The 15,769-nt window shown below is 35.7% G+C and overlaps 1 protein-coding gene across 8 annotated transcripts in view; it reads right to left on the bottom strand.

Moving 5' to 3' along the window:
- The window catches only part of CPEB3 (cytoplasmic polyadenylation element binding protein 3), an 85,775-nt gene that overhangs the window by 46,418 nt on the left and 23,588 nt on the right, over positions 1-15,769 (bottom strand). For 7 of the 8 annotated variants that reach the window (XM_090145260.1, XM_031597722.2, XM_090145262.1 and 4 more), the window contains exon 3: positions 9,875-10,034. In XM_090145260.1, the coding sequence (XP_090001386.1) occupies positions 9,875-10,034 (160 nt within the window). The remainder of the gene's footprint in view (positions 1-9,874; positions 10,035-15,769) is intronic. The other variant, XM_090145257.1, reaches the window with a different exon arrangement.

Here is a 15,769-nt window from a genome sequence, read left to right as displayed (position 1 = left end):
GGTAGTACACCAGTCATAAGAAAAACTATAACTGATAGATGGCCTTCCATATATTAATGATATATTCCTAGATTAATGATATATTTTTAACATTTTTACTGTCTGAAGCAAAGAAGTCACATGCAGATTACAAAATTGTATAATTATCCAAAGAACAAGAGGAGAGCACAAAAGGTGCAAAAGAACTGAAATACAATTAAAAACACATACTCCCAAAGAAATATTTGGGTTAAACATAGAAATTACTATCAGGAAACTGTAGCTATTTAGGAAAGTGCATGTATGTTATCTGGACTTTTACTAACTCTATATAAGCACGTATTTCTGATCTTACTTTTTGCATTGAACACTTGGATAAAGGTTCTACTTTTTAAGGATCTGAAGGAAAAGAAGCAGAAATGCAGAGAAGACAGAGCACAGAAGTTAGGTACTCCAGCAGTTCAAAGTCATAAATAAGAGCCCTTTCCATAACAACTACCCTACTACTCGTACTCAGCGTGCACCTGCCATTTTCAATTTACTTGTCTTGGTTTCATAGCTATCTGCTTAATATATATTCAATTACACACTTTTATAACCCTACTTTCTATTACTGTAGTTAGATGGCAGTAACAATCACTCTTACATATGAGTCCTTCCAATTTAAAAATACTTATTTTTTAAAAATATATTAATAATAATTGAATCCAGTTGCAGTAGTAGTAAAGCAGTTCTTGACTTCTTGCCTTTTAACATTTTAGAGCATAATGGTTTTAACCATTCTTATATCACAGACTAGTATTTTTTGCATGCCTTCTTATGTCAATAAATTCCTTAAATTCTTGTTCCTAGCAGCATTTGGAGAGACTTTTCTGGCTGCACTTCTTAAGTTCTCTGTTGCATGCCCAATATGCTTATTATGGCAGAGAGCCCAATTCCTTTCTCAGGGCACATCTCAACAATATGCACTGTCTTTTCTGTATTTTGCAGGAAATAAGAAGGTGCTGTTTTTGATAGACAAAATTACATTAAACATTTAAATTCAAAATCTTGTTATTTTAATGCATTAATTTTCAAAGGCATTTCAGAACTCTGTCTATACTTTGTCACTTACAATGATCACTCTAAACTGGTGGAAATGTTTTCACTGAAGATGAATTTAATTCTAAGTAAGGAAATATGTTTAAGCTCATGAGTACAACTGTTGCCTTCCAATTTATACAAATAATTTCTTTTTACATGCTCCATATTAATTTGACTGCATAAGTACCAAAGACATGTTTTGTTTGCCTTCATCTACCCAGACTTAAGTACTTGAGCTAGTAGTTTCAGATTCCCTAGGTAATTTGTTCTTCCACTACTCTACTATATGGAATACCTTGATAATTGCTTGTACAGGTCTTGAAATAATGCTGTGTCACCAAAATAATTTAGATCTAACTTATTAAATCCTGAAATACTTCTGATATGCAAGTTCTTTGTTCTTTCTTGGAAAACATTGTTAACAATTACAAATAGAAGAGACTGTCTCAACTCACAACTACAACAATATTTGTATTTTTTTAGTATGTTTTTGCATATAATGTCGTTCCTGCTGTTTAACTTCATCCCATTCTCTACATAAAAGCATAATGATTTTGAAACAGTTCCAAAATCTTTCCAATAATTTAAAGTATAACTTTCACAAACATGTCATCCTTTTTTTTTTTTTTTTTCATTATTTAGATAAGTCTGAATTACATTATCCAGGCAGTATTCAAAAATACAGTTTTGAGAAAGAATGTTGCTCCAGAAGTAATAAATATGTATATCAGGCATGGTTTTTGCCACTATTACCTCTTTTTTTTTTTTTTTTTTTCTCTCCAGTGTCCAGAACCAAGTATGCCTATAGAGGTTTCCTTATTATCAACTCTAAAATTCGCTACTCTTAGAAGACAGTCAAGCTCATGAGCATATCTTTACAACTGTGTAAATCTGATCTTTCATCATCATATTATTTTCCTGTGTCTGAAATAAACACCAGTGATTAAGTTCCAGAACTGTAAGTATTTCACTTCTTGAATTGCATTCATTTTCTCTTCCTAAATGTGTTATGTTTTTCTTTGAATTTTGAAATCCTAATTAACTCCTGGATGTGCACGTTTACTTGGTGAAGAATTAAGATTACAGTTATCTATTTTCATCATTTTGATATAACAGACAACATTCCAAGAAGTGATGTTTACAGTTAGTTATACATTGAGTAAGACTTAATTCAGCAGTTAGTATTTGGCATGAGATTTGTTACCAAATAACAAAGGCAGCCTGCTTTTAACTGGTCCTGAACTCACTGAGATCAAGAACTTCTCCTCAGTTCTTAAGATCATTGTTGATATCAGTCACAAGTTTTCACTACAGACACCAGCAGCAATGTCAAATGAAACTGTCAACAGGACAAGGTCAACTATACTTCCTTAATAATAATACCTCTTTTATTGTTCTTCTCTCTTCTATCATATGATTTCGAAGTTGGTGCCAAGATAAGGCATTACAAAACTGCAGTAGTTATTTGGAAAAACAGATAGCAAGTAGGGTAGAGCAAAGTTTAGACATAGAAGTTCAAAAACCAAACCAAGATCAATATTCCTCCTCCGACTCCTGAAACAAGATTAGACCACTGAATGCATGTGAGTCAAAATAATTTGCAGCATGCACAAGCACAGCTTGCTTAACCACGAATCACAAGAGGTCAAGGAGTGTGAAATGTGTGCATGTGTATGTATGTAAGAGTGTAAATCTGGCTAGACTTCAGACAATTCTCTCCCCTTCTCCAGCCCAAACTATAGACATCTGGCAACAGTGCTGCACTAACTCAAATAAAGGTGATTAGAGCAATTTTAAAACCATTAACTTTGTAAGCAAGGGTCTGTATAGAGAGTTATGAAGGGTAACTCCATGAAGAAGTTTCAGGGGTTTGGTTATTGGTTTTGTCTTTGCTTTTTACTATTTACAATTTGTTCACACCTGTAATTTAAACACCTATTTAAGAATCAGGTACCCTTTAAACATTAACATACGCAGCAGAACAAGAATACTACTGCATGCCAGAACAACAAAAAAAAAGAGATTACTCTGTTCACACACTGTATAATTTTCCTGTACAGATACATGGTGTAGCAAAGCAAACAGAAGTGTCTAATTAACAGCTGTGAATCAGGAACAAAGCTTGCTATACAGATATCAGTCATAAAACTTGCTGATACTAGCTTCTTACCACTGACTAAGCAAGCTTGTGCCATCAGAAGAGAAAGATATCTATAAAATAAAATAGAATATACATGACAATGAAATGCATTCTTCCTAAATGAAATGTATTGCTCCAGTAAGACACCAAGGTCAGTGGTGCACGCATATTTTTAGCTTCAAAAAACAGCTATTGAACATAAAAAGAAACCTGACTTTACCTATGAGACGCAGACAAGGACATATACATCTATTCTACCTATTGCTCTAGAAACACACTCAAAAATTGGTATTCTTATTGGGCAGCCTTGCAGGAATAAAAATCGATCGCTATGAAAGCAGACCTCTTATCAGCAGTCTATATTAAAACAAACAAAATACTCAAAGAAGTAGAGAAGTGAAGAAAAAAAATGAAAGAGAAAAAGTTTTATGGAGCCAATTCTCATCAGTACAATATAAAAATGGAAGTAAAGGGAAGGAAAAAAAAATGTATATCTATATCATCAGTTCTCTTAACAAACTAGAGGGAACAACATCCTCAGTCCTGCCCAAAACTAATTCAGCAGGTCAATGACAAGGACATGCCGGACTGCAGCAGCAAATAAAGACACATGGTTAGATTATAGAATCACTGAAGCAAGCACTAAGAAATATGTAGCCTTTAATAGTCATATTCTGTCCTGAAACAAAGATTAAAGAGGATTTTCTTGAATAAGCAGTGATTAAAAGCCAAAGGAAACACAGTATGTTTCCTTTAAAAGGATTAGCTTGGGTGGCCTCATTTTACACATAAATAGATGTGCCAACACATCTGTCTGCTCACTCTGGTTTTCATGTGCATTGACAGAAAGGTGCTCAGTGAGCATTGAGAATCTAAGAAAGGCTGTTACAGTGCACTTTTTCTCTATAAAAGTGTTGCAAAAAGCTCTGAGTGGCACCATTTCTTGGACTGAGATGACAACATCTGTTCTATTTGCATGACCTTTGTGTTCAGCTGCTGACTGCAAACACAAATATGATCGTTCACCTTCACTTTTCTCAGGTCATGTGGCAAACTTGCTGCTTTGCTTACAAAAAGCTTATAAACAATTAGAGCAGAACAAAATCCTTGGCATGCACTCAAGTTAACTGAAGATCGAGATGGAAAAGTAAATGCCTGTTCTCTATGTATTACAAAACTCACACGTATTCTTCAAATACTGTTGTCAAATTCATTAACAATAACATCACTAAGTTAAACGCAGGCAAATATCTCAAATTTTACTTTGTTTTCATATGATCTGGTGTACTACTTAGAATGATAAACAGGTAGCAACTTCAGTTTTCTATTGTGCAAATGTATGCGTAGCATTAAGTGCTGGCAAACAAGATGAAGTGTTTCATCATAGATGCTACCCGTACCTCTGAACTACTGTATATTTGCATACACAACATCAAACAGTCTCAGAAGAACAAATGCTACAATAGCCAGGAAGCTGCTCATTCTATTGAAACAGTATCACATAACTAGCACATATTTTGTTATGCATCCTTCTGCAGCTTAATATCCAGTAAAAATAGTTTCAATACAGCCTGCTCTGGAAATTCTGCTTGTACATGTGTTGTCTCCAAATACTCATACTTGAAGATACATCACACCATTACTGGATAAAACCTCCAAATTTTTGCTTATTTGGAGATTTGCACATTGCAAAATATATTACAGTTATTCCACCGTAACAGAAGACATTAAAAACAAATGTTTCATAGGGCTATGATGTCCCACCTCAATTTCATATTTTAATTCAGCTTCATGATCTGTGGGAGCACATGTGCATAACATATGAACAGATGAAATATTTTAATTATTTAAAAATAGAACAAAGGCAGCAGCTAGTTACTACTGATCAAAATATATTTAATAGATCAGAACGTCTCTGTGTTGCAATGCAATATTTTGACACAGATAAACATATTGCAACAGTGACATATTACACCATAGGAGAGACTTTGATGTAAGAAAGAAACATTTTAGACACTAATAAGTAGCAGCTACTCATATTCTGATAATACTGTAAGGTAAAACTGAATTAGGTAGAAGCAAGACATGTATACCAACAGGTTATGAACTATTGCAAATACACTTCTCCTCTGTAAAAAAATACAGATCTCTGTGTTTCTGCAGTGTATGATATATTTTATTGGTAGCTCAGAAAAATAAGACAGGCAACTCAAAAAAACATCTCAAAATACTGCTTCTGCCACATAGGCTGGGTCATGACAGACACAAAGCAAGATGTCCTTGGTCATATGCAGTAATTTATCTTTAACCAGAGGAACCTTATCAGTCCTTTTGCTCTACTTTTTGCCTAATCTTTCCCTCATTTTTACAAAAAGAGAAAAATCTTTTGAATATAGATGGAAAGAGGAAAAAAAACATTGAAAAAAATTTGATAGCAGAGAAAGCTGGTAAGGTAAGGCAGTCCACCTGAGTGGATGAGGAAGAAAATGAAAATTCTTTATAGAGAGTTTACAGCCTATACACAGCTCCCAGACTAAGAAAGGACCCTACAAGCAAGGTATTCCTATCTGGCAGGAAAAGCTGGGGGTTAAGGGGAAAGGAATTGGTTTCAGACAGAAAAACAGCAAGAGCTGATGCTGGAAAACTTCCAAGGCTGGGCTCAAGATAAATTGCAACATAGAAGGATAAGCTGTTAATTTATCTAAGTCCAGGAACCTCTAAGTTAGATATCAAATCTCTCTTACAGCATGAAACACCCAAAGAGAACTAAGTGACCCTAGCTGGAGAGGACCAAGCAAGCCTGCCAATCAGGTTGAATTTGTACTCTGTCAAGTAATTCAATATTGTGAGACCAAGGATCACTTCATTTCTGTTGCACTAAAATCTTTCAGTATCTCTCTTATTCCATAGTTGCACCAACACTAAAAAAGACACCAAATAGCATGCCATCTCAAAGCCAAGTGGATCCTGCTTTGAGAGAAGTGACCTGCTTCAACAACCTTGAAAATAAACTGTTGACTTTCATGGCCTGCAGTACAAAATTTGATCACATACACCTCTAAATCCAATGAAGCTTCCACTACTATAAATAAGAGGACAGACTTCCTTTCACAGCCCTGAACTTCTCCCTCGCCCCTCACTGAACAAAGTGGAGCACACAGAACTGACTGACCCAGATATAACAAGAGACCAGAATCATCTGTTTGCTTTTCATATCAGAATCTTTCCCTGTTAACTTTCCTATCCATTTTCTAATCAAGAGCCCTTGTTACATAATTTTTTTTTGGTTCAAGTGTCTGTTAAGATGTTGGGAGAGGAGGGTGGGGGCACATGTGCCAAGAGGGGCTATGATCTAAGCAATGATTGAAACTTCAGATAAATCACTGGCAATATTCCACTAATTACTAAATAGCACACAGAATACTTTTATAAATAGATATTTGTTGACAGCAGCAGGCTGGAATGATCCTGAAATAGCTGCACTGGCTTTGTAACTCACATTAAAGTTCTAAGACTGTATAGCTTTTGCTAGAATGAAACCTTCCCATGCTTTCCAAGGCAGAGGCTTTTGCCACTTGTCACCTCATCTCTTTCATTTAAAAACTTTAAAAGTTTTTAAAGAGAGTTTATTTAAAATATTATTAAAAACTATTATTTAAAATAGTAAATATTAAAACAATTAATAAGGTCAACTGACTTGTAAGTGCTGATAGGTAAAACTGTTTGAGAAAACAAAGCTCATTTACCAAAAGATAAACACTGTTTGTGGTTCTGCTTTTTGGTGTTTGGTTTGTTGGGTTTTTTTTAATGTAGCTTTTTATTATTATTTACTTATTTTGTGGTTGTTTTACATTCTACACGTGCATGAAAACACTGTGCAAAACCTAAGAAAAGATGGTCACAGATCTTAGAGGAAGGGAAGATTTTAAAGGGAAAAACACACAATACACTATGAAAGACAAAAGATAAATCAAAGAGGAAGTAGCTCAAAGAGCCAATTACTAAGATTCCAGAAGTAGCAGTTATAATTTAGCAAAGAAGCATTCACAAAGGAATGCCTATGAGGAACTGAAAATTCAAACTGAAGTACATAAACACAATATTCAAAAAACTTAGAGATGAAAACAAATAAAAATGGGGCAATGGCTGGTGAAACAAGCAAATGCAAGCAAAGCTGATCAGTTATGTTCTCAAACTAAAATGTGCTGATAGTGTAAGTGGGAGAGTGAGGAGTGTGGGATAGATAAGAATAAAGCCAAAAGTGAAGTGAAATCTGAGGGAAGTGCAGAGAAGGGCAGTTGAAACACTCTCTGTGGAGAAGGAGAAAGTGGGAGATGCAGGGGAAGAGTCAAGACCAATTTTCACTAGAAAGACCATGAAAATGCAACAGCAGAATGATTTTGCAGCTTTGTTTGTTATTGCTTTTTTGTTTCTAAATAAAAAGGAATCAGTTAAAATAGTACTGCAGAGATATTTAACATAGGGGAAGAAAGCACTTGTAGGAGTCATGAGGACATGATCATTTTACCCTCATGTAAGAGAACAGCCACTCTTACAAACGTTGTCAGTTGCACTGCATAGTGTGAGAACTGGAGCAGAGGGAAGTGCACACAAGGTCAAGCAAAGGCTGGAAGTTAGCAAAGTCATTCCTGCACTTCGAGGGAGGGAAAAATGAAAGCAAGGGTAAGAATTAACTACATTAATGGAAAAACAACAGCTGGGCAGAGATGGAATCAGAGATCTAATAGTAAACAAGAATTCTCCAGAAGTTACTGGCCTGGAAGAGCACTAAGTAACAAGGCAGGAAGGCTGAAACAGGTGAGCAGCACTCAGAAAATATGTCAGGAAGAGCACATTCGGTAAGCAACAGAAACTCTTTAGGTAAAGGTAACAATCCTATTGGCAAATGGAACAGATCAACTCAAGCTTTACAATTAATATCCAACTCCTTTGTTTACTGCTTTGAGTATAGGGAAAACTGTTTCTACTGCTTTCAAGTATCTTGTTAAACTGTACAGCCTCCTACACAAGTCAATGACCTCACAGAGGTGAAAATGATTTATTTACTCACTTTCAAGAAGCTACTTTGCTTGAAAAGCAAGAAGATGCTTTATAAAGCCAAGAATCTCATGTTATCTCATGCACTGAGGCAACAACAAAGCACCAACACTTACAGGGACTATCTCAGCTTTGTGATAGAATGAGTCAACGAGACCAAATACTTAAGTATTTGTACCCATTGTTATTTTATTGGCTAATATTCTAATCTAAAACGTTTTTAAAACTGTTGTTAAGGGACAATAATAAAGTATAGGCCAAATTGCTTTCTATGATTTTAAAGTGTTTTTCTAGAGTAACACAATTTCTAATAGTCTTCCTCACTTTTTTCATTCTCAGGATCATACGAAAATTCAGCCTTTAAAAGAGTGAGTTTCAATTCATATATTTAAATTTATACTTAATGTAAAAACACCGTATTGAGCTAAACAAATTAATAGAACACAATTAAATCTGCTTCATAGTAATTTTGTTGTTGATTATGACTTTACTTCATTTTAAAATGTACATGGAAAATACCAGTCGTTGAATGTATATGAAGCAGAAATCTTTTTTTTTTTCCAAAGAAGTTTCAAATTAACATTTATGTTGGAAGAATATGATCAGAATAGAGATGTGAATATTTCTTGCCATTTTAGACAGCTGAATAATAGTTAAAGACAGAAGTATGAAGGCTATAGCACAGAATAATTGAGGAAAGCACAGTTACAGAGTCTCAGCTGTTTTAACCTGAGTTTGGAATGGTTGAGGTAATAGTTGCATCAGAAAGGTATGCATATGCATAGAAAGAATTATACAAAACAATTTCTTCTCTATCAATTCCAGTATGTTAAAATTTGGGAATTCTTTCTAGCTCAATGTCCCCTAGCACATAGCCTACTATTGGCTTCAGTCTTCAAAGGAAAAAAAAAAATTAGTAGCTAGTGAGCAAGAATGTATACCTGTTTTGAAACATAACCAATGAAAGATAAAGACAGAACTGTGACAGACAATTAGGATTCACTGAAATGCTTGTGCAACCTTTCACTATTCTATATCAGCTAAACACTAGAAATAATTTTTATCTCCACTGCTGCATCTGGTAGAACAAATACAGTTCAGTAGCATAAATAAGCAAACTTTCTTAATGCTTAACAATACCTAATACTTGCTGGTGCCTCCTAATGTCCTGAAATCCAAATCAAGATACATTTTTTAAAACCATCCTTAAATAATCACAGAGAGTAAGCTTGACACAGTGGCACTTTCAGATCCCTGTATATTATCTGATGATCTGTAAACAACAGTAATATTAACACTGTACAAGATTTTTCAATATAACTGGACTCCAGTTGCACTACTCATACTACTCATTTTGTGAATTGAACAGTGCAATGTGGTGATGCACAAAGTTTCAGAAATGGCAGTTATTCGATAATATTATGATTGTGCACTTACACCAAGTGAGTACACATTTCACCTTATCTTCCTACTATAGAGATGATTATCCTAAGATGAGAAACAGAAGTATGACATAGCTGACAACTCATTCATTAGCAAAAAGTTCATAGCAATACTGAAAAGCTGATTTTTGTTTAAAAACCAAGCAAGCATGGACATATGAATATTCCTAACCTGTAAAATGATTCCTCCACATTATATCAGCGAAACTCATTGGTGGGCCACTGGGAGGGTAGTGTTTACCTTTCAGAGGCTCATGATCAGTCCTTATCATATCCATTAAGGAATTTTCCAAAGAGTGCAAGTTAAAAGTGTCATAGGGCCTATTCCGGTCCTAGAAGGAAATAAAAAAAAAAAAAAGGAAAGAGACTGTTACAGACTAATCATTTTCTAGCAAAGGCTCATTTCTCATTTTAGAGAACTCCAAAATGCAGTTCTACTTTCCTTTTTGATACATTCTTTTTATATTACAAAATAAATTTATAAAGATAAGCCTCTACACCTGTTAAAATTATACTCTTTATTTTTAACTACTGCTCTCATCAGCATAGACAGAGAAGTTTCGCAATATTTCTGAAAATACACATGAAAAATAGTTAATTGCAAATATTAATACTTAAGTAAGTTGGAAATACAGATATATTCATGTATCTACTGGAGAAGTGGCATTACTTCAGAGTTCAGATATATTTGTTTTACAGCCTTGTTATCTGCCCTCTGTCACAGTGCTTCCATAACACAAAGCAGAAGCAAGCAATGCTCAACAAACCAGCAGGTATATCTGTCCCAGAAAGTACCAAGATATTTTTCATAAATCTAACACAAATCTCAGTGCTTTAAAAAGAGTACATTCGAAGCAAGTCAAAACAAAGTACGAGATAGGAGATGACGCGCTTTCAGAATAGGGTACTCAAAAACCTGAGTAAGGGCTTTGTATTGTATGGATATCTCATTTTTATTGTTTTGCTGCAGTTCATCTTCTGTTTTCATGTAATTAAAAAATAATTAAAAAAAATACAATGGGTCTATAAAAATAACCACTTTCAAAGTTTGTGAAAAATTTTATGGAGATTTACTGATCTCTGGTTCACTGATATCTATAGAGTGCTGAATGCAGTGGGACAGCATAACAAAATGGCCCATCTTCCCATTGTAGTCAGACAGTTTTTAGAAAACATTAATTTTCTTAATTTCATCACTACCATTAAAAAGGCAAACCAAGAGTACGTAAAGATCACAGATATTTTACAAGGTTTTTAGTTCAGAATATTATGCTGAAATTACTAGAGTCTGTTGTGCAGAGTAAAACCTTCAGTATCACATTTATGCTCTCAAAATTCCCAGAACAGTGTTTTCCACATGCTGCTTGAAACAAGACAATACTCTTGCTTGGGAGAATAAAAATTAAAATCCTTAGACCAGAAGCAGCAGTATCCAAAGGCCTTTGACTGCTGCTTAGAAAACCAATGTTCGTATGCTATTTAAAAGTGAACTTACCTTCCCAAACAGATCAATACATGCATGTCAACACATAGCATATGAAAGAAAATTTATGCCCAGGAAGTCTAAAAGAAGTCTTGGGGGTGGGTAAAAAAAAAGTGTTTTTTTTTTTCCCTGATATATCTAACAAAAAAAAAAAAACAAACAAAACAAAAAAAACACACCCACATTCTTGTGATATATTAAGGACTGTTAAATAGGATCTACATTGCTCCTCCCAAAGTAAAAATAGTAAGAATTTTAGTCACTGCTAATTGTTTCTTCTAAGTTTTTAATATTCTGTACTATGAGGAGCTCCAGTGTTATTTAACCATCGTGTTTTTTAGAAGAGAAAAATACATAAGCAAACATGTAGCTTAAATCCTAAATATGGTAGAGGAAGTATTTTTTAGTCAGATCAGTCCCCTGATCTGGCTTACTACACAGAGAGCTTAGCTGGCAAAACCCAACAGTGTCAGGAGAGCACAAAGGCAGGAGTGATGTTTTTTGCCACAATGATAGTTTATTCCAAATCTAAACATTTCCAAGATTACAGTCTTAGAAGTCAGGAGGAAAGAGTTCAGAAGAGGACCAAGCCTACAAATTGACTTTAACTGTCCTGTACTAACATGAATGTTATATTCTAAGTATGCAGCTGCAAATCTATGGAAGGTCCTGTTGTAAAACTTCCCGGGGAGCTGCGCAAACAGACACACATGAGAAGGAAGGGGGAAGAAGATCATGGAACAAAAGGCAAGGCTACGGTACAGCGCAGATTTGTTAGAATGCAGAACCCTTCTGGCCTTAAAGAGGAGTACAAAGCTGCCACATACTTTCAAGGTGAAATTGCACCTACATTGGACATAGGAAGATCAGTTCCATCAAAACTCTTACACTTTCCTTTACTTGATTTAGTTTGATGTACGGTGGAAATTTAGACTTCACTAATTTTTATGACTATGTTGTATACTTAAGTATAATGCATGCTCACTACAGATTTTCTAGAGTGGGTGATAAACAAACCAGAGCTAACATTCCAGCTCCTAATGGCTGCTACCTTATTTCTTAGGAGCTTTAACTCCACTAGAAATGTATTGGTACTCAGCACATATTGCTTCATATATTCAGTAATTTCTTCTAAGAAGCCTTGTGTTCCTGCACACACAGAAAGGGTGATGTTTCCTTATTTCTCAGCAGGAACAGTTTCTCTTGGTTTTGCGAGTTGATACTGTTCTGTCTCCCAGCTTTGCCTTTTGCATGGTTTCATCAGACTGCCCATGTGCTGCCAAACAATCCCAGCAATGGAAACAATCCATAAAGGCCCCCAGCAGCACATGAAAATGCTGCAAATTGATTTGGGAATAGGAGCATGATCAGAAATCAAAATATATGCTACAGAATGATAAAGCATACTAAAAAATTTTGGAAAAGCTGTTTGATAATCCTACAAGTCTGCAAAATCTGCTGGGGCCTAAATGAGACAAAGATCTAAACTAAAGACTTAAATCATGGATAAAAGAGACCTTCAGCTACAAGGCACTGCACTTAGCTAAAAAGCAGTCACCAAAAGCCAGGAGAAAATTAAGTCCAGTCTGCCAAAATTGGATTGTACTTTTGCTTTGTACAGACAACAGCTCCTTCCCTGTTAGTTGCTAGTATATATGGTAGCATATTTCAGTTCTTACAGTGCTCTCATCTTGAAAGAAGAACAGCTTAATAATAACAACTGAAGAAAATATGGGTCCCAGAACTCAACTCTCAGTTTGTCTGCTACCTTTAAGTTCATTCATTGAATAGGCATCCTCAAAGTTTGTGTTACACAAAGCAAAACATTATAAATGCTTATGCAGGATCAAATTCTTGAAAGATCACAAAGCAAAACTGGACCTTCAGCTGAAGTTGAGTCTCAGCTTTCTATCTTTAAATATCTCACAATTCATTGAAAATGTCACAAAATACGACATCTACAAATTGTCTCTGTTAATTAATTAAAAACACAAACAAAACACTGCCAAAAAATACTTGCAGTGTTACAACACTAAAATAAAATGAGAAAATGTAATAATTGGCATCTTACACTCTTCTGCATATGTATTACACTCATCTTTAACTACACAACCATTGTAATATTTCAGAGGTCTCCAGTCACCATCCAGCACACATAATGAACCTCGTCTAGGCATGAATCAAAACCTTTGAAGGAGTCTGTTCATCCCTAGGACTGATGCTTCTGTTGTTTGTTACAGAAGCTGGCCAAGGTGTAATCTGTTTGTCAGCACGTTCCAGGATGGGAAAACATGTTCTTAAAGGATACTTCAATTATGAAGCAAAGATTACTTAGCAGTACCTGAAGTTCTCTGGAAGATGTAATTGACACGCACATATATCCTATCATTTGAAATCAAAATAAATTTTCCCTTTTGTCATACCCTGTAATATAGCGAGCTTTGTCTTGTTGCCTTTCAACTCAGAGCAAAAGCATGTAAGGGTAAAACATAACCAGCACTACCCCTCAACAGAGCACTTTACTGATGAAGAGGAAAAGGTTAAGGATGGGGAAAGAGCACATCACCACATGGACAGCAAGTACCTGCATGATAATTGCAAACAATCTTTGGATGACAGACCACATGAATATGCTTACAACACAGATGCTTTCAAAGAATTTTCCTTGTCCAAATGTATCCAAGACAGACTTGGAATTCTTAATGTAAACAATAATCAGCATCATTGTTTTACTAGGCATTTCTCACAGCAGTGCTGCAGTTGCTTGCATTGCAACAAGCTGCATTTTTATAACAGTGGAAGATTACATCTTATAAGTCTCAAAGATAAATCAGTAACAGATTCAATCTTGGAAGCATGAGCTAATATGGCAAGTTCATCTCTTGACAAAGTAAAACCAAGATGCTTTGAGAAATATCACATGGGTTAGAAGATTTTTTTATTTTTTTTTTTCCCCCCCCCACTTTCAGGTAAGGGAAAAGGAACAAATGGGCTCACAAAGAAAAATCAATAAGAATTTGCAACCCTACTCTAGAGTCTATTTTGGACAGCTCAACAAAAATGCATATTTTAACTAACCCTTTGAAACTCCAGCAATTATAGATGACAAAGCCAAGACCAGATCTACAGCTCGTGTGCCTTAAATGGTTCTAAATGGATTCTCATACAGCTTGGCTTCCTTTCAACCTCCACAGGTAGTTCAAAGGAACCAGAACTAATGAACTAATAAAGGAAATGGTCAATATATCCCATGGCAGAAACAGAGAAGACACTTCTGCTCCAAAAACTGAAGTTGCATCTTTTTCCAGTGTCACTGCAGTGGGTTGCAGCAGAGAAGAAACTTGACACTGAACTGATTGAACTAGAGGCTGAAAAGAGTGAAGTTTTACCCTGAGAAGGCGTGTCAGGAATCTGACACATGTTGCCCAAGCCTAGCTACCACTCATAGTCAAAATCTTTAAACACTTATTTATGCACGTGTCGAATTCACATCAGCATGGTCATCTACATTTGTAACACAAAATGCACACTGAGCTGTGAGATACAAGCAGTGTAGCTTGCTAGCAGCAAAACCTCAGGTACCTATACTCTTCCAGTGACGTTTCTTTGTATTTATATATTTCAGATAATCTACTCACTGGCTTCCTGCTATGTTTTCTATATTCTGAACAGTAGCTCAGTTTCAGTAATTCATTTCAGTGTTTTATATCTTCCTGCTGCCCTAGATTTAGACTGCCTGCACCAGCACATGGCATGGCACAGCGCAGCATGACTGCCAAGCAGCAAGATGGCCTCCACTCATAGAGCTGTTCACTGTTTCTAAGGGAATACCAAGCAGTATTTAGGCTCAGGCAGTTTCCTTACAGATTCTAGGACATCACAGGCAGCAATTTAGATTAGAAGAAAGAGATGAGATACTGAGGAATGGCTAAAATTCTTACGGTTTAAAAAACTTTCCTATTAATGCAAATGCCTTCTCCATCACCACTGCTACATTTTACCCTTCTGTGCCTGTGCTCAGCCAAGTTTGGATTTGGCTGCACAACACTGCTAAGCATTGCCAACTAAAGCTGAAGTCAATGGAAGCACAGCTTTGAATAAATACAGTGTAAAATGCCAGCACTGTCTCAAACTGGGCTCGCTTACTCTATTCTAGCACCTGCAGGAGGGGTTATTGCTAAGAACACAAGGAAAACAAGTTCGTCTCACTCCAGCATCCCAATTCAAAAGAAAAAAAAAAGCAAATAAAAGCAAGCACTATGGAAGTTTGGGTTGGGACATGCTCAGTCTGCTGTGATGGTGCACGTGAACGACTGCAGCTACAAGCTCTGAACACTTTGCTGAGCAATCGCTGGCTCCTGGCAGCTTCCTCTGATGCAATCCCACTTGCACCCTCCATAGATTCAACATACAGATATAGATACGTTCTTCAACAGAAGTGAAATCTGAGGAATATGGCCATGTGGCAAAGTAAAATGATCACTTTGCGAAAGAATTAAAAAAACCCTGTGAATAGCAAGTGTTACTTCCTTTGCAGCTTGGCACTGGAATCTTGCCAATAGCGACATGACTGACAACACAGAT

This window comes from Phasianus colchicus, chromosome 8 (assembly GCF_987193195.1).
Source record: "Phasianus colchicus chromosome 8, bPhaCol1.hap1.1, whole genome shotgun sequence".
NCBI lineage: Eukaryota > Metazoa > Chordata > Aves > Galliformes > Phasianidae > Phasianus > Phasianus colchicus.
The sequence above is the reverse complement of the archived record's forward strand: the minus strand, read 5'-3'. Positions and strand labels throughout refer to the sequence as shown.